Here is an 18,695-nt window from a genome sequence, read left to right as displayed (position 1 = left end):
GTTCAGTCAAGTAAATGTTTAGCAATGACATTGCTGGATCAAATGGTATGATTAACATTTATATAAACTGACCTGCTGTCTTCCAAACTGAATGTATATTTTTATTCTGACCATAAATGAATAAGGAGTTTTATTACTCTCCAGCTTCATTAACCAACACAAGTAGATTCATTTTGTTGTTGTTGTTTTACTTTGGTCTCTATTTTTGTAGATATTTTATACATTCCTCAACAGACTGAACATATTTTCATATTTGGTTGTCTGATGTAATTTTAAAGCCTTTAATCTATAATTACCATTTTAATCATTTAACTTGTTGCATAGGTCCAAACTTGTGCTATAGAAATACAACTGATTTTTAATAACATATTACAATTTTCAAATACTTCATCTTTTGTGTTAAAAGGATCTTGTGATTAAAAATATATCAACACAAAGTGTGAAATGGATTTTGGATTTAAGCAGTGCTGAAAAACTTTGCAAAGATGGTATATTCCAGTTTAGTGCACTGTCTGGGACACTGGTACCAGAAGAAACGTTTAATATTTCCATTTTTTTCTGCCCAAGTAAGTACTTTTCTCCTGTACTTGTTAAAATGTAAATTTATCTTTTTTGTTTTACCATGAAAAAAAACATGCTCTTATTTATCTGAGTAAATATATATATATAATTGTGTCTTATTGATATCATTTTTGTGTCTTAAAATATTTGACAAAGATGGTATCTAAGGTGTACATCAATACACTTTGATACATATACATCATTTAATTAGTACCACAAATTAATACACATTTTCTTTATCAGTGTTAGATCTCCATAATTTGTTTTTTGCAAATGAAATTTAGTGTTCCTTTACTAATATATTCCCATTCCTCCCACACCCAAAGTTATGCACAATGATACTTGTTCTCTGCTCTCGTGAGTTCAATATTTTAGGTTCTAGGCAAGTAAGGCTGTATTGTGCTTACCATTTTGTGTCTAGCTTCTTTCCCTTAAGATGATTGTTCTCTAGGTTCACCCTGCAAATAGCACTATTTCCTTTTTTTCTATTACTGAATGTTTGGTACAGGCATGCATGTCACATTTCTTTACTCATTCAGTTGTCTTTGGCTACGTGCTGTTTTCCATAATTTGGTCATTGTGGATAAGGCTGCAATGAATATGGGAGTGCAAATATATTTTCAATATAGAGATTTTGTTACATTTGATTACGCATATGGAAGTAGAATTACTAGATCATATCATAACATTATGTTTAATTTTTTGAGGATCCTCCATAAGGTTTTCCAAGTACCAATTGACATTCCCATCAACAATGTACCAGTTTTACTTTTTCTTCACATGACACCCATTCTAACCCTATGCATTATATTATCTCCTTATGGTTTGGATTTGAAAGTCACAGATATATTTGGTGCTGAGTACCTTTTGCATACCTGTTGGTGCTTTGTGTGCTATATTTTGAAAACTAAATTTTCAGGTCTTTTGCCCATGTTTTGATTGGAGTACTTTTTGAAGTACTCTCATATAACTTACACATCAGATGAGAGAAAGGCATCTCTCTTTTTATTTTGAAGATTTATTTATTTTTATTGCAAAATCAAATATACAGAGAGGAGGAGAGACAGAGAGGAAGATCTTCCATCTGATAATTCACTCCCCAACTGACCACAATGGCCAGAGCTGTGCTGATCTGAAGCCAGGAGCCAGGAGCTTCTTCCAGGTCTCCCACATGGGTGCAGGGTTGCAAGGCTTTGGGTCATCCTCAACTGCTTTCCCAGGCCACAGGCAGGGAGCTAGATAGGAAGTGGAGCTGCCTGAATTAAAACTGGTGCCCGTATGGGATCCTGGCATGTCAAGGCGAGGACTTTAGCTACTAGGCCACTGTGCCGGGCCCTAAAAGACATCTGTTTGTTTTCCAAGAAATATTATTGATCCAAAGTACACTGGAGTAACATAAGGAATCTCCTTTCTTCTGTACTCCAGAAATCTTACAAATTTCTGAAACCAGGTCTGAAACCTGGAGGTCTGAAACCAGAAAACAATCCCCAAGTAACCTTTTCAAAATCTAAACTTGAAATAAGTCTCAAATTCCTGCTAAAGTCTAAAATCTCCCCCAAATAATTTTAACAATATAAATAAATATTAAATTCCTTTAATGAATCTGCAATGTCTTTTTTTCTTTTTATTATTTTTTTAAACTACATTTTTTATAACATTATATTATGTGACACAGTTTTATTAAATTAAATTACACAAATTCCATTTTGACTCATGCAGCATCATAGTCAAGCGCATTCTCATCCTCTTCTCTGATGAAACCACAGTTGCTTCAATCCCTGTCGAGTCACACTAGTCTGTCATTTTTGCTTTCCAAGATATATGCTTGAATTCTCCACCATCAGCTCAATTTTCTTCTTCCATAAGATCCTATGCTTGGGACTCTGGCTGTGAAAGATGTTGACTGTTTACTGAGATAGGATCCATCCTCAATAATTAACTTGCGGATTGCTGCGTTGAGGCCAGTTCTCCATGGCAGACAGCCGTTTCTCATATTCACCAGCCTTGCAAGAATTCCCTTCCCAATAGGTTAACTTAACCGGTTGTCCTTGACAGCCTTTCCTAAATTTAATAATCTGGGAGAAAGCACTTTATCTTCACCTCAACTTATCCTTTTATCTGCCATTTCTCAGTAGATCTTTATAGCAATTCTCTGACCTCATCTTAATACTTTATATACTAATGAAATGAGCAACTTCACTCACAGAAGAGAAAGCATGTGCTTTTTAAGTCTTGTTCCACTGACCTCTCGGTGTGTACTTATTTTCTCAAAATAATCAACATCTGCTTTAAGTATACTTGTTTCATTTCTAAGCAGGGTACACTTTAACATACTTTTATGTTTATATAGCAACTCTTTATCTTGTTTCTCAGCAGGATAAATTCAGTCTCTGGTTCATCTATTTTACCCCATAGAACTAAAATAATATAGTACACTCTAATATTTATTAGACTAAATTATGCAAATACTTTTCTGTATATAAACTGATGCATAATTTTTTTTCAATAGAAAAGACTGCAAAATACGTGGCTAATATTCCTATATATTTAAATGATAATCCTATTCACTATCGAATTTTATGTCTGACTGGAGAGGTAAAATCACCCACGTTATTGTTTGACCCACCATTTATATTTTTCACTCCTGTTCCTTTGGATGTAACAACTGTAATGGAGATTAAGATTTTACCCCAGAGCTATTTCAGGTAAATACTTAATAGGAATTTAGCACATCATATTTATATATGTATTTTTGTTTGTTTCTTAAGAGGTACAAATAATGTCTGGCTCCTAAATGTACATTAAAATGAAAAAAAAAAACTGTGGGTTATCTCACAATTTTTATATTACCTTACTGAAAATTTGCAGCCTTTTTTTCCATTGCTCTGCATATAAAAAGTCAAAATCGCTGATATAGGAAGACAGCATCAGTTAGATTCACAAGTAGTCCTTGTAAGCTGCCCTAAGCGATTCAGTTATTGAAAGTATTTTACAACAAATACTTACGTATTTAGATATTCTGTGATGATGAAGTATATGACACTCAGCTAATGAGACAGTTGTGTTAGGAATCTTAGAAACAAAATATTGAAATAAATTTAATGTGAAGCAAGTAGAGAAAGGTATCACTTATTAATATCTTCCATGTAAAGCAAAAACAACCAAAAAGCAAAACATTTTTTCAAGTTAGAACTATATGCCCATTTGTAAGCACAGTTTGATTATATATTGGGCTATAATTATTTTTATCAAAAAACATTGCTTAGTATGTGAATTAAGGTTTAACTCGCTCAGTTTCTAAATTAATATGTAAAGGTACTGATTTTAAAACTACTTCCGCTCAAAAGCTGGATCTTGTAAGATGCAATATATAGAATAAGGCAAATATTGAAGGAATGGAAGAGATGTTCTAAGCTAACTCTGCTTGTTATAAACACATGGTAAAACCCATAGCACTAATGACTTATCCAATTTCACATAGCTATTCAGCAACTTCACTGTTTTTAGTTTTGTTTTTTATATTTTTATTGAATGTGTTATAGATTTGATTAATCAAATTGAAATTTTAGTTGCATTTTCTCTTTAATTAGCTGGTTAGTTTTCACAACAATTAAAATACTAGAGAATATGAGTCATATTTGTTAATACTTTAATATTTATTATAGGCCTGTACATATATAATAAAGTAGTATGCTCAAATATTTATTAATCACTAAAAATTAGAAGTAGTAATTTGATTTTAAAGTGGATATTACAAATTATAATATAATCACAAATATTTTATACCAAATATTTCATATATATTATTAAACATGAATGTTAGTGTAATTTTTAATAGAGATTGGGAAATTATTCTTTATATATCTATGCAAGTGCTTAATACTACTGAAATTTAAACACGTGTACCTACATAAATATTTGTTGAGATTATTTAGTCTTCATTCACTAAATTTGTCTCACAGTGCTAATTTTTGCCAGATTCTTGTCAGAATATAGAACAGTATTATTTTTGAACAATAATATTTATTTAACATTTATGGTTAAAATATTGCTTTTCATCAAGTGTTCTTTTCTTTTTTAATCCTCAAAGAACAAAAGGAACATTTGATCATCTCAAGTGGTTCTTGGTTAGCTTTACACATTGCAAATCTTATATTGCTATCTAAAAATAAGACTTAATATAAAGATGTCTTCAATAATTCTTTGTATTATAAATCTTTGTTGTTTTGACATTAATTTAAAAAAAGTATTTGAACCCAATTATTTATAAGCAATTTAAACTAAAAACACCTTTTTAAAATTTTGAACAGACATTCAGTTATAAATGTCCAGATTCCAACAGCAGAGCTTCTTGTTGATGATGAGTATAGCGAAGTTTACCCTCTATCTGTGGATTTTCCGAAAGGGGCAGTCATCACAGGCTCTCCCTGTGGAGTCAATGATGAACTCCTCTGCCTGCTTCGCTTCAAATCATCTACACCTGTATCGTTTTTCATCAACCTTTTTTTCTATGATGACAAAGGCAACTGGTAAGACACCTAAATTTTGATTCTCTTAAATCTGACAATGAAGAATAATAGGTTTATATTCTGTATCATTCTTTAATGTTAAAAGGAGAGGCATCTGATATAAGCACTTTGGACATAAACATTTCTTTAATGTTCCAATTGGCAAGTTTTCTCTCTCTCAGTGAAATAGCATAATCATGCTTACCAGTGTGTATTCTGGACCAAGGCTGCCTGCGATCAAAACCTGGATTTTCTAACTTTACTTTTGAGTCTGTGTTTCCTCCTCTATGAAGTGAAGAAAATTGCAGAATCTATCTCAAGTGTCATCATGAAAAGCTCATTGAGTTAATATTTGTTGAGTAATTGAACAAAAGCTGGGCCATGCTCTGCTGCTTTCTTAGGCCACAAGCAGGAAGCTGGATGGTAAGTGGAGCAGCTGGGATATGAACCACTGCCCGCGTTGGATCTTGGAGCATGCAAGGCGATGATTTAACCACTAGGCTAAAGCACCAGGCCCAGAAACAGAATCTTAATAAATATAGTAGATGTAAAATAAAATGATAATATTTCTCATGGTGGTTGATGTATTTTTGACAGGTCATTACAATATTGCACATGATTTTTGAAAGTGAGAAAGTATGAATAATTATCAGACTATCACAGAGATTTAATCTGGTGCTTCAGAATTTCATCTATAATAATATTTAACCAGAGAAGCATGAGAGTTTGTCTTCACTAATGATTAATAAATAGAAATGTGATTAGAATTCATTATTCATGAGCTAATTAGTACAGGAGTGAACGGTGAGACCTTTCCTCACCTTATTTAATAAATTATATGTATTCACCATGTCATTCAATATCAAGATATGAAATGTTGGTGAGAGACGGGATGTCCAAGTGGTCTTTATAATTCAGATTTCTTATTAATTGGTATGAAATAAAAATTTCTATGAAATATTAGAAAACATGACTATATTTTAATATTTGAAGGACTATAGTGAGGGTTAAGATTGGGGATTTTATTTTTTTGTGGTTTCATTGTAATTTTAATTTGTATATCCTTAATGATTAATTATGCTCAGCATCTCTAATTGTGCTTTTAAAAATATTTCCCTTTAAATTGTATTTTATTTTTACATTTTTAAAAATTATTTTTACAATCTTGACATAATTAGGGTAAAAATGTTCAAGTACTGCAGGAAAATAGGTAAGACAATTAGTTCCGTATTGTTTCCTTAATATATCTGCTGTAAAAGGAGATTTTAAGGGAGAAGCCCCCCCCCCAGTCTCCCACCCACCCCAGGTCCAGATGTGGGGCATGCTCCGAGGGTCTTGTTCAAGTGATTTTGATAGTTCAGCAGTTCTGAATTGCTGCCTCTCTGACCACTCCAAGCACGATGCAGTCGTTGGAGAATCCACTGATTGATGTAGTCCATCATATAGTCTCTGCTTGCCCAGTATTTTCATTGCCAACATATAGCTGAGGTGGTTGATCGATTTGTTCTGTCCTCTGTCTTTTGATGGTTCTGAGTCTGGAAGCTCAATTGGGGGATCCCCAAAGAAACTTTGTCTGAGGTGTTCCCAGACCAGATTCTTGTATGTGCTAGCAAGTACAGGGCCCAGTACAGTCCATCGCCCCGATCAGCTGGCGGTTGCAATTGCTGGGTTGGTTCTGTTTCCATCCCTGTCTTCCAGTGGAACAAATGGGTGTTAGCAGTCCAGCCTGGTTCTGCCCAGTACATACTTGGCCCTCACATAAACCAGTGGGAGCTACAGCCCAGCTGGAGCGACCTACAAGAACCCCCACCAGGCCCGCCCCCTACCCTGGTTTGCCAGCATGTGTGGCAGAATAGTCCAGTCTGTCCCACATCCCATTTGGGGATTTTATTTTATTTTGTGTTGCTCCTGAATAGGAGTTTTACAGTTGCAGTTTTCCAGATGTGAGATGGGCTGCTGGGTTGTGTCTCTGGGTAGTCTTGGGTAATGACATCCAAGGCTAGATATAATTTTTAAGGAATTTTTTTTTAAAAAATGAGTACATTAATTCTGAGACATCTGCAAGTCTAAATATTGCTGCGTGCTTAACCACACATATTTGCAATTTGTGTTCTCAGAGCATATTTAATAGTGAAATTCACAGTGTTTTAAAAACTTTACAAGTAAATACTTTTTAAAAGATTTACTTATTTGAAAGAACTAAACAAGGAGAGAGGGACACACAGACACACACACACACACACACACAGAAAGAGAGAGAGAGAGAGAGAGCTTCCAAATACTGGTTCACTTCCCAGATGGCTAAAATGGCCAGCAGAGAGCCAACCTGGAGCCATGAGTTAGGAGTTTATTCTGGGTGTCCTATGTGGGTGCAGTGACCCAACCACGTGACCTATCTTTTTCTGGTTTTCCCAGACCGTTAGCAAGGAGCGGGATTGGAAACAGCAGCCAGAACACAAATCAGTGCCCATTTGGAATTCTGGTATCGCAGGCGACAGCTTTACCCACTATGACACAGTGCCACCCCTAAAAGAAAATATCATAAAATCATTAAAATACATGAAGTAACTAGCAAAAGCAAAGTAAAAGGAAATGTGATAAGTAATTCATGTTTTCACCATTGAAAGCAGCTTAAGTACTTAAATCTTTGTGTTTACTGCAGTTAAAAATTGCATTTTGTTTAAATACATTATTTTTACTTTTAGGTTTCCAATCCCAGTTAGTGCCACAGCAGAAAACTGCATTCTTACCCTTTACCCATTTATGGCAACACATCTTGATAAGCACAAAATTGTCTTAAAGAGTGGTAAGTCACATGTGACAGATTTCTAATTCTTACTGTATTATTTATAATTGACATCGCAAAAATAATATCCAAGCTGAACACCCACTTCTGACATTTTCTTATCCTTCTATGTACTCTGTTTCTGCGGATTTACCTACATTTTATTCAATGCCCAGTTCAGAAACTTGAGTGCTATCCCCTGACCAGTGTCTTCTCTCTTGCAACCATTTCCATTCCATCAATTCATTTCACTTGTTTCCCCTTCCATTGCAATCAGACAGATTTAAACTACCATAATGTCTTGTTTGGATCAATGAAAAAAAGTCTTTTTAACTCATTGTCATTATCTTCTATGAATTATCTGTTACATTGTGGCCACAGTATTCTTTACAAACTGAAAAACTAATCCTCTAGTTCCCAGATAGTTTTGCAGGGAACACCATGAGTAGTATGATGGAGCCTCTCAGACTCCACATGACATAACCCAGGATAATGGGTTCATTCTCATTTCTGGACATTGTTTTTTCTGTGCTCAACCACATTAGACTTCTAACATATAGAACTTAATTGACAGGAGAATCTTCCCTACCATATCCCCCATACAGCTACAAAAGATCCTTGCCTCTACATACAGGGATTTTGGGTTTCACTTACATATTGCCACAGCTTTGTGCAATTTCCCTGTGACAGCCCTTACCCCCTTTGGTCTAACCGGCCTATTACATTTACCCTTATTGGGTGTTGATCACTAATGAAATCTGTGAGAGGAGAAATTGTCTGTCCTTTTCACTCTGTGTCTACAGTGTCTTATACAGTGTCTGGCAGACAAAAATTAATTCAGCATTATATAATGGACATCTGAATTTTGGATAAGAACGGCCTCTCTTAATTATGCATTTCAATAAGTGGTTGAACTAAATGTGAAAGTGTGTAATCTGAGCACCAAAAATAGCATTTAAAAACAACTTATGGAATAATCCAATTGGGGCAGGGAAAGATAGAGAAAGAAAACAAAAATAATCCTATTGTCACACTTGAATGTTATTCTAAGTACTGGCGATTGAGTGTAGGAGAATTTTAAATTGTAATACAAAATAATAACAACAGCAGTCGGATGAATGGTAACACAGACTGAATGAAAATTCTCTTCTGTGTTCTAACCCCACAATTTTCGTCATGGTTTATCTTTAATACTTGGATCCAAAAATGTCTACTTTTATTGAACGTCTTTATTAAATGATTTAAATCTGCATGCCAAGAGAGTAACAGGATACTATAAATATTCATTTTATCTCTTTAAGAGGGCTGTATTTGGAAGCCATAGACTATAAATACCTAGAAGAGATTATTAGAACTACCATTTCATTACTGTTTTAACTGTGGTTAGCATTACTTCATCACTCCTTGATGTTAGTGAGATACCGTATATATCTCACTTTACAGATTAAGAGTCTGAATAATGTAGAAGTTGGGCAGCTAGTTTTGGGGTTCTAAGTACATTTGTGAGATTTACACACTTAGATACTATACTCTATTTATGATGTATCAATAAAGGTGAAATTTTAACTGTATTCATTATATTCAAAAGAAAGTTTGCATTACTAATTTGCTGTATCTTGCATGCATCATTAAAATATGAGAATCATTAACTTTAATTCAAAGGATAGTGGTAAGGCTTTTGCTTAACTGCACAGGCAATGCCTTTCTGAACAGAACTAGATGACAAAGGCCTATAAATTGCACATTAAAAAAAAAGAAAGAATTTATTTAACTTGAAAGAGAAGAGAGAGAAATCTTCCACCCACTGACTCACTCCCTAAATGGTCACAATGGCCAGAAGCTGGGGACCAGGAGCTTCTTCCGGGTCACTCACGTAGGTGTTGAGGCAATTTACCACTGCCCTCCAAGGCAATCAGCATAAAGTTGGATCAGAGATGAAGCAGCTGTAACTGGAACTAGGGCCCCTGTGGGATGCTAGCGCCACAGGTAGAGGGCTATCCTGATATGCCACCTTGGTGGCCCTTACATATTTGTTTTTAACATCTGTCCTTGATATATCTATTTGATTTCCTTGGTATGCACTGCCAAGGTTAGATGCAGATTCCTGTTGTTGCAATTTCTGATGCATGTATTTGATTAGCAGTTCTGGGGTTTTAAATCTGTTTGAACGGTATCAGTTCATAATCAAAGTGGTTTGCATTTCAGAGAATTAACTAGGGAGTAATTTGTTGGTTATCCTTTTGAACGTCTTATTTTGAACATAGTATGTAATAATTCTGTATTTGAAGGTGAGGAAAAATGTAAAATAGTTTTATATTCCTTAATAGTGTGAAATTGAGCACTGTTCATTCTGTTTTTTAACTGTACCATAACAGTTGCCTTATCAAATGAATTTCATTTAACTTGGAAAACCGTATAATCTTTTATGCTGTCTTTTTTCTAATTTTTCATTTGATGTACAATGGATCTTTAGATATTATTTCTCTTTGTTTTCACATACATATATGAAAATCAGATCAAATAGTTTGATAGTGAATTCCTTAAGTGTTTATTTCATTTGTTGTGACTCAATTTGTCAATTACAGATAAATGTCGGATTCCTATGAGGCATAGAGGCAGTGCTTTTCTTCCTGCCTTGGACTGCAAAGTATGCTCTCCATCTTTAGTTAAAATGGCAGCCACTGCTACTAGATTTATTGATGCTGAACCTACACATGGAAATCTATTTGTTGGTATGTGGCAAACTCATAGTGTTACTCTAAATTCAACCTGTGACATGATCTGCTTACCATAATTTAAAGTTAGACTTTTCCAGGTGACAGAAAATCTATGATGAAAGCCAAGAATTTGTCATTAGTCTTGACTAAGTCACCTGCTTTGACATTGCTCTTCAATGACCAATACCAGAAGTTCTGGGAATGTTCTCATATACCCATTATGACAAAAAGAAAATGAAACTGTTTTAATGAAAAGTGTGACTTTAAAATATCTCTGCTGAGTTTCTCATTATGGATCTAATGCATATAGAGTAAATTGACTCAGAATATCTAAAGAATATGGACTATCTTGTAGTAATAGACTATTTGACTATTGCAGATGAAAATAGGTAAGCACTTTATGGCCAAGTAAACCATTTTTTTTCCTATGAATATTAATTCTAGGATTGGAAATTATGCCAGAAAACATGAGCTTAAATAAATGTGAGTCAAAAAAGAAAGAAAATGATAAGTCTAAGGAAAAGGAATTAAAAAATGAACAGTTCTTTTCTCCTGAAAAAGGAACACAGGCATATGACTTCATTCAGAAGGTTGTAGATGCAACCCAGATCTGGTTCAGTCTCTTTGGCTGGCCTGAAGGACCCCACCTGCTTTCTATCCCAGAGACAATAAGAAGGTAAGCAACGGGTTACTCTAAATTCTTTCTATTATATCATGCTGTAAACTATAATCTATTAATTGCGATCCTTTTAAGTAAAACACAATATTACATAATTTACATAATTTACCTAGAATTAATAAGTTATTAGATAACTTATAGACACATAAAAATGCTTTTGTATGCATGGACTTTCTGGTTTCCTACAAACATCCGATACAACTACTAAAGTTTTCTGAACTTCAGTTTCCTCGTCTGTGAAATAAGAAAACATAAACCATGGGTAGGAAAAGCTTTTTTATACTAGAAAATTTTGGAAACCACACACAGTTCTAGGGAAGTAAAGTAACATCTCTCTACTGCAGAATCTAGTCAGAAGACAGATGTGGTATTGAGCAAACAGGTAGGGCTCACTTTTCTTTCTGTCATCTCTTTGACAGTACTTTTACCTCTCATCTTTCATGTGTTGTTTTTACCACATAAACAGTAATGTCTAAAATAATTAAACTGCTTTGGTTATATCAAGTCACTGAATTTCTGTAATAATTCAAGCAGAAATTTGGGCTCATTAACTGTTGTGCTCTTGTAGTCGTACAGGATTCTGAGAAGTTTTCTTCTCAGCACTTGAGTAAATTCCTGCCATCACAGGGAGAATATTCATCTTTATAGTTACTAGTTATAGCTGCATCTAAACAGTTACTCCTTAATCAGAAATAGTCCAATGAAGCTAAGTGTATATTTTTCCTATATGTTATCTTTGAAAGTTTTTTTTAATAAAAATTTTTGTAAAATGTTTGTATTAATTTGTACTCACACAAACAACCATGACTATTGTGCCTTTAAATCTTAAGAAATGTTTAATATTATCAGTCTTATTTGATTGTTGTGAGTTATTATTTGATTGTTGTGATTTGAATTGGCATTTTGCTGTTATTAAGAAAAATTTTGCTGCTCCTTGTTCATTTGGATATACTGTGCTTAAAATTTCTATGTTAATTTTCTTCTCATTTACAGCTTGAGTCCTCCCTTCCCCCTTTTCTTCTGCTTATTTATTTGTAGAAATTTTGTGTATTTTTCATTGATACCTTTGTTGGGTTTTGTGTAAAAGCAGTTTCTCAACAATCAATATTATCTTGTAATTTTGTTTTCCAAAAACATTTTGCAGTGATCTCACATCAGAAATATATATTTTTTTCTAATTTATATATATACCAATTTAGGAATGATGATTACTTCTATCTTCTCTTTATGAAGTCTTTCCCTCAGACATAAAGATATCCTCCTTTGTTATTTCTAGAAGCTTTGTTGTTTATTCTTTCATGCTTGATATTCAATCCTCCTGGAATTTGCTTTTGAGCACAGTATGAGATAAAGGTCAAATTTCTTTTTCCCTACTTTTCAATCCCAATTGACTTGCTATCACTAATGGCATTTATCCAAGAGATCCAATACTGCTTGATGTGCGGTTTATGCGATTGACTCAATACCATTTCAGAAAAATGCCATTGTTCCTACCTCTCCATTCTCCAATGCATCTTTTCTGATAAATCAGGCATTCATTCCAGAGAATTTCAAATAGCTTGTGAAAAATGGAATTAAGTTTATTTTGTCATAATTTGTAATGCATGCCTAGTGCTTTCATAATTTGTATTTTCACAATTTCTTACATATGATTGTGAATTTGTGTAACTTACCCATTTGATTAAGTTATATGATCTTATTCTATTCATACTTCATTTTGTTTAGAAGAATAAGTGAACTTTGTTGTCCTCTTTTTCTTAGGTATTTATGTCATTTTCATTTTTGCACAAATGTTAATATAGCTTGGAAATTTCCACCAAAAGGCAAAATAAAAGCACTTTGCTGGTATTTTGATTGTTGTTGAGCTTTGTCACTATTTTAGAAAGAAGTGACATCTTTAAAACATTGCTTTAAAAAAAATGGCGCATACTACAATTTTTCTTGGGTCTTTTAAATTTTTTCTCTTTGATAAATGTCTTAGTGGGGAGTATTTCTTGTATATCAAATAAATTTATTCATAAGTGTTTGATATTGACTAGTGTATGTTTATTTTTCCCATATGCTACATATAATATGTATAAAGTTGATAATGCTTTTATTAGACTAACTCATTTAGGGAATTGAATAATCCTAATTATTTGTAGATTTTGTCATGTTTTTTAAAAATACATCAACTGAAAATAATGGATTTTTTTTCCTTTACTAATTCTTACACTTTTGATTTCTTTTACTTGCTTAGTGCTCTTGCTAGGAAAAAAAAATATATATGTGTGTGTATGTATATATATATATATATATATATATTTAATATGTGTCCTTCTCCTAACCTTGATCTTAGGAAGAAAATTTTTCTATTTTATTTTTTCCTTTTAAAGATTTGTTTATTTATTTTTAAAAGAGTTAGAAAGAGAGAGAAAGATCAACAGAAAGACATAATTATCTTCCATCTGCTAGTTCACTGTCAAGGGGCCAAAATAGTCAAGTCTGGACCAAGCCAAAGCCAGAAGCCAGGAGATTTATCTGGGTTTCCTACCTGGGTGGTAGGGGCCCTCTGCTGCTTTCTCAGGTAGTTAGTAAGGAGCAGGATCAGAAGTGGAGCAGCTGAGACAGGAACAGGTCAGGTGCATATATGGAATACTGTTTTTGCAGGAGGCCAGTTCACCTGCTACATCGACAATATGGCCTCAGAAAGAAAATGAGCTTCCCTCAATTCTTCCCATAGAAAACACTTATTAGAATTTTCTTTTTTAAAACTTTTCTTTTTTAAACTTCTAATAGTACAGTGTGTTCATGATGAATAAGTATTTAGTTTTAAATAATAGTTTTCTCTAGATTTGGATTTATCCATATTGTGTATCTTATATGTAATATATTACTTTCATTCCATCCACATAATTGATTTCCAATGTGATTGCCTTAACAAAGGTTGCCTTGAAGCTTAACAAAAGTGATTTTGCAGTTGATATTTAGCATAATGTCAGCATTTCTGTTGAATTTTAAAATTTCTTTATAGAACAGCATTTAATAAATTATTTTAAGCATTCTAGCATAAAATATTATATATTTTATATCAATTGAATCTTATTTTCTATTAAATAATTAAAACAAAATTCCTTATTGTATTCTCAAATAATATAGGTACTTACTGATTTTTAAAATTGCAAAAAAATTACTCAAATTTATTTGTTTAAATGTTTACTTATATTTGTATTTTCATCTACTCTTTTAAAATTCAACTTTATGACTTTTAGGCTGTTAACCAAGTGCTTAAAATTGGCATTTTTTTAAAAAAAAGATTTACTTATTTTTATTAATTTATTTATTAATTTTACTAATTTTTAATTTTATTAATTTTACTTATTTTTATAAATTTACTTATTTTTATGCATTTTGGGAATACAGATTTATACAGAGAAGGAGAGACAGAGAGAAATATCTGGCATCTACTGGTTCGCTCCACAAGTGGCAGCAGTGGCCAGAGCTGAGCTGATCCAAAGCCAGGAGCCAAGAGGTTCTTCTGGGTCCTTTGCCTGGGTTAAGGGTCCCAAGGTTTTTAGCTCGTGTCTACTCCTTTCTTGGGGCACCAGCAAGGAGCTGGAAGGGGAGTGGAGCAGCTGGAATATGAACCTGCACCCATATGGATCCCAGCACATACAAGGCGACGACTTCAGTCACTAGGCTTTCGCACAGAGCCCTAAAATGGGCAATTTTAACATCTTTCTGATATATTGAAACTTTTAATACCATGAAATTTCTTTCTATATTTTGAGTACTGTTTCTGTCTTAAATACTGTGAATCTTATATGAATATAAATATCTTGCTTTCATTCTGTTTAATATTTACATAGGATTTCGAAAATATTTTACATAGATCTGTTCCTTTATTTTTGCTTGTGTTTCACTTTATACTCTATCTTTAGCTCATTTCATTCTCATTGTTTCAATATTTGAATTTGTACTCTATTGAAATAACACATAGTTATGATTTTAAAATTTAGCTTCTTCTCTTTTTAAACTTACTATTTGCTTTCTTTCCATCTTTGTCTACACCTGGATTAACTGTTTTCTTTCTTATATTATGATTTTCTTATTTTTATTTTTTATATTAGATGATGCTTACGTAGTTGATCAGAGTTGGAATGACTGAGGGTGAGGGAAAAGTGGGTGTGATTATTGTTTCCAAATTTTCTTTTTTTCCTCCCTGTTTCTGGGGGAAAAGGGTGTCTATAATTTATACTCTCATAGCTTAGGAGTTAGGCACCATTGTCTTATTCTTCTATTGGTTGGCTTAAACATCACAGCACACATTTTTAGCTCACTTGAGTTGTAGTAATTAAGAATCTAATCTAATTGTTTGAATTTATAAGGCCCTTTGTTTTCTTCCTCCCTGTCATGTACTACCACTGTTGTATAATATAATCATACATATTAAAATGCATATGTTTATATGTATAAATAAATATTGATATATTTAGCAATGTTATTGTTCTTTATGCCTTTTGCATGTTTAATCTACACTGTGAGATTATTTTTCCCTCTCAAATATAATTATTTTCCGATTTAAACAATGGTTGAGTAACAAATTTCTGTGTTTTGTTTCTGAAACTTTGTGTATTTTGAAATTGTGCAGAATTTGTTAAAAATGGCATTTAAGCTGCTATTTCCTTTCAGCATTTTGAAAATATGGTATTTTTCTTTTTTTTTTTTTTAAAGATTTATTTTTATTATTTTTTTCCTGGAAAGGCGGATATACAGAGAGGAGAGACAGAGAGGAAGATCTTCGTCCCATGATTCACTCCCCAAGTGAGCTCAACGGCCGATACTATGCCCATCCGAAGCCAGGAGCCTCTTCTGGGTCTCCCACGCGGGTGCAGGTTCCCAAAGCTTTGGGCCGTCCTCGACTGCTTTCCCAGGCCATAGGCAGGGAGCTGGAAGGGAAGCAGGGCTGCCGGGATTAGAACCGGCGCCCATATGGGATCCCGGGCGTGCAAGGCGAGGACCTTAACCACTGTGCCACCGCGCTGGGCCCGCTATTTTTCTTTTCTATGTCTTAAAAAGTCTTCGGAACTCTTAAGTGTCTCTGTTTTGATGATAACATCTTTCTCAGAGAGAGTTTTTTTAAGAATTGTTCTCTCCGCATCTTCACAAATGTCCAGAATATTCTCTTATAGGTTTCTTTTTTTTTAATTAGAATTCATGGTGATTATTTCACTTGTGGTTTGATTTTTTTACTGATGTGTGAAAAGTCTCAGTCAGTATACTTGAAAGTTAAGTGACCTGCCCATTTTTTTAGATTTCTCTTCCTTGTTCATTTTTCTCAATTTTCTCTCTTTGCTCCATGTTGCTATATGGAAACTTTCCTATGAGCTTTTTTACACTGCATTACTTTTTTCTACACTTGACTTACTGTGTTGATAAACTCTTACTGCATTTTTTATTTTCAAAATTTCTATTAATTAATTTTTGAATTATTTGTGCTTTAATGATAAAATTCTAATCTTGACTATTGTACACATGATTAGTTTAAAATCTGTATCTCAAAAGGGAGTTGGGAGAAAAGCTGGGAGGGACAGATGTCAAAGGGACAGAGGAAGAAAAGAATTTCATTGTATTCTGAGAATTGTATCTATTAACTGCATGGGAATAAAGACTTTTTTAATGCTGAAAACATGATGGCAACCACGATAAATAAGCTTATTTGGGTGGCAGCTTTGATGTTAACCAATTTTCACATATTTAAATTTCTACTCGATAAACAAGTTCTCATGATTATAAGGGGGCGGGGGACACTTACTTCCATTGTACTTCTGCTAACAGCAGACCTAGAACAACACTAGCTTTCATGGAATTGCAGCATGAATTTAGTTTTACTAATTGTATCTTTGTGTTTGTTTCAGTTTGGGTTTCAAGAAGAACTTTTTGTATGTGTCCTCTATGTTTTAAGTTATAGTCTTTGCCAGTGTTTCATTTCACATGGAGTCATAGTACTAATTTCTTTCATAAAATATTACACTAGCTCTATTATGTAACATACTTGTGAGGAAGCTGAGAAGCAGAAAGGTCAAGTAGCTTCTAAAAGGTTACACGATAAATGACAGCCAGGTTTTGATCAATGTTCAATTAACCCTTATCTAATACAATGTGCTTCTTCCTGTATTATACAATTCAGAATTTCCATACACGAAACTGGAGACCCTCTACACAAAATGTCCCCTTGTATAAGTTTTATTCATCATTCTAGTCTAGTGACAAATTTATGACTGTGATTACTTATCACAATTAAGTAGTACAGTTTGACAAAAATTTGATAAATTTTGGATGGCAAAAAAAATTTTTGCTCCACTCAAAAATTGACACGTATATTGAGGTGATACAACAAAACAGGAATTACTGGCCCCAGAGTCTTATTTTAAAAACACAGTAACATTACATATGTGTTTGCATGAGATACTAGAAATACATAGGAATCTTTATAAGCCTTAGTTTGACTAACAATTGATGCCCGAGTTGTGAGCTTTTCTTATTTGGTTTTAATACAATTTTATTTACTCATGGAACATTTTTTTATAATGCAATATTTTGAGACTGCTTTTTTATTGTTTTACCCCCATAGGGATGTACAAAAAATACAGTATTACTCCCCCTTATCACCCAAAAAGTATACTAGACAAAATGACTTTACCAAATATAATAAGACTATTTATGATGTGCTGCTTCATCTGAGTGGACAAATGCCACCAGAAGTCAATTCCAATCAGTCTCTACCTGTGGATATCACCGAACGAGTGACTCAGCTTCATCTACAACACTCCTCACTTCTCAACTTGCTCAGGTAAAACATGGGTCTTTTACTCATTGAACCATGTAATTGTGGCTTTTGTAGATGGATAATGTGTATAAATATATATGCAAATATAGTTATAGAGCTAGACAGATACAGATAGATAGCATGTGATATTGCTTTGGCTTTTGCTATACATACTAGTTGAGAGAAAGTAAAATATTACCTTTTGATCATAATCTATGTCAGTCATTCTCAAATTTCATTATTATCCCCAGTTGTTGGTAGTGTTTGTTTACAAGCACTTACCCACAGAGTTTATGATGCTGATTTGCATTTTAGCAAATTTCAAGGTGATGCTAATATTTCATGTTCATTAATTCATTTTCAAAATTCTGATTTTAAGACAGGATTTAATCCAGATTTAAAACATTTCACTTGAATTCACTGAAGGAAAAAGATAAAAACTGTACCTATGATTCATTAGAATATTATCAGAACATTTTCAAGTTATGGATTGGAACCGTTTGGTCCTTAATATTAAAATCCTAGGCTTGGGAAAAGCCCCATGAATAGTTGAGACACACAACAGGAAAATAATTGGCATCAAAAATGTTCGTGTTCCTCTGTAAAGATTAAATAGCAAGTGGCCAAGAAGTAGAAC

General features: G+C 33.4%; 1 protein-coding gene across 1 annotated transcript in view; it reads left to right on the top strand.

The window, feature by feature from the left end:
* The window catches only part of CFAP47 (cilia and flagella associated protein 47), a 203,262-nt gene that overhangs the window by 53,593 nt on the left and 130,974 nt on the right, over positions 1–18,695 (top strand). The window contains exons 24-30 of the mRNA XM_041003124.1: positions 407–566; positions 3,071–3,266; positions 4,872–5,090; positions 7,775–7,875; positions 10,440–10,586; positions 11,016–11,247; positions 17,864–18,082. Of these exons, the coding sequence (XP_040859058.1) occupies positions 407–566; positions 3,071–3,266; positions 4,872–5,090; positions 7,775–7,875; positions 10,440–10,586; positions 11,016–11,247; positions 17,864–18,082 (1,274 nt within the window). The remainder of the gene's footprint in view (positions 1–406; positions 567–3,070; positions 3,267–4,871; positions 5,091–7,774; positions 7,876–10,439; positions 10,587–11,015; positions 11,248–17,863; positions 18,083–18,695) is intronic.

The sequence above is a fragment of the Ochotona curzoniae genome, unplaced genomic scaffold, assembly GCF_017591425.1.
Source record: "Ochotona curzoniae isolate NIBS_2020 unplaced genomic scaffold, NIBS_Ocur_1.0 contig_1274, whole genome shotgun sequence".
Lineage (NCBI taxonomy): Eukaryota > Metazoa > Chordata > Mammalia > Lagomorpha > Ochotonidae > Ochotona > Ochotona curzoniae.
This window is presented reverse-complemented; position numbering and strand designations above follow the sequence as displayed.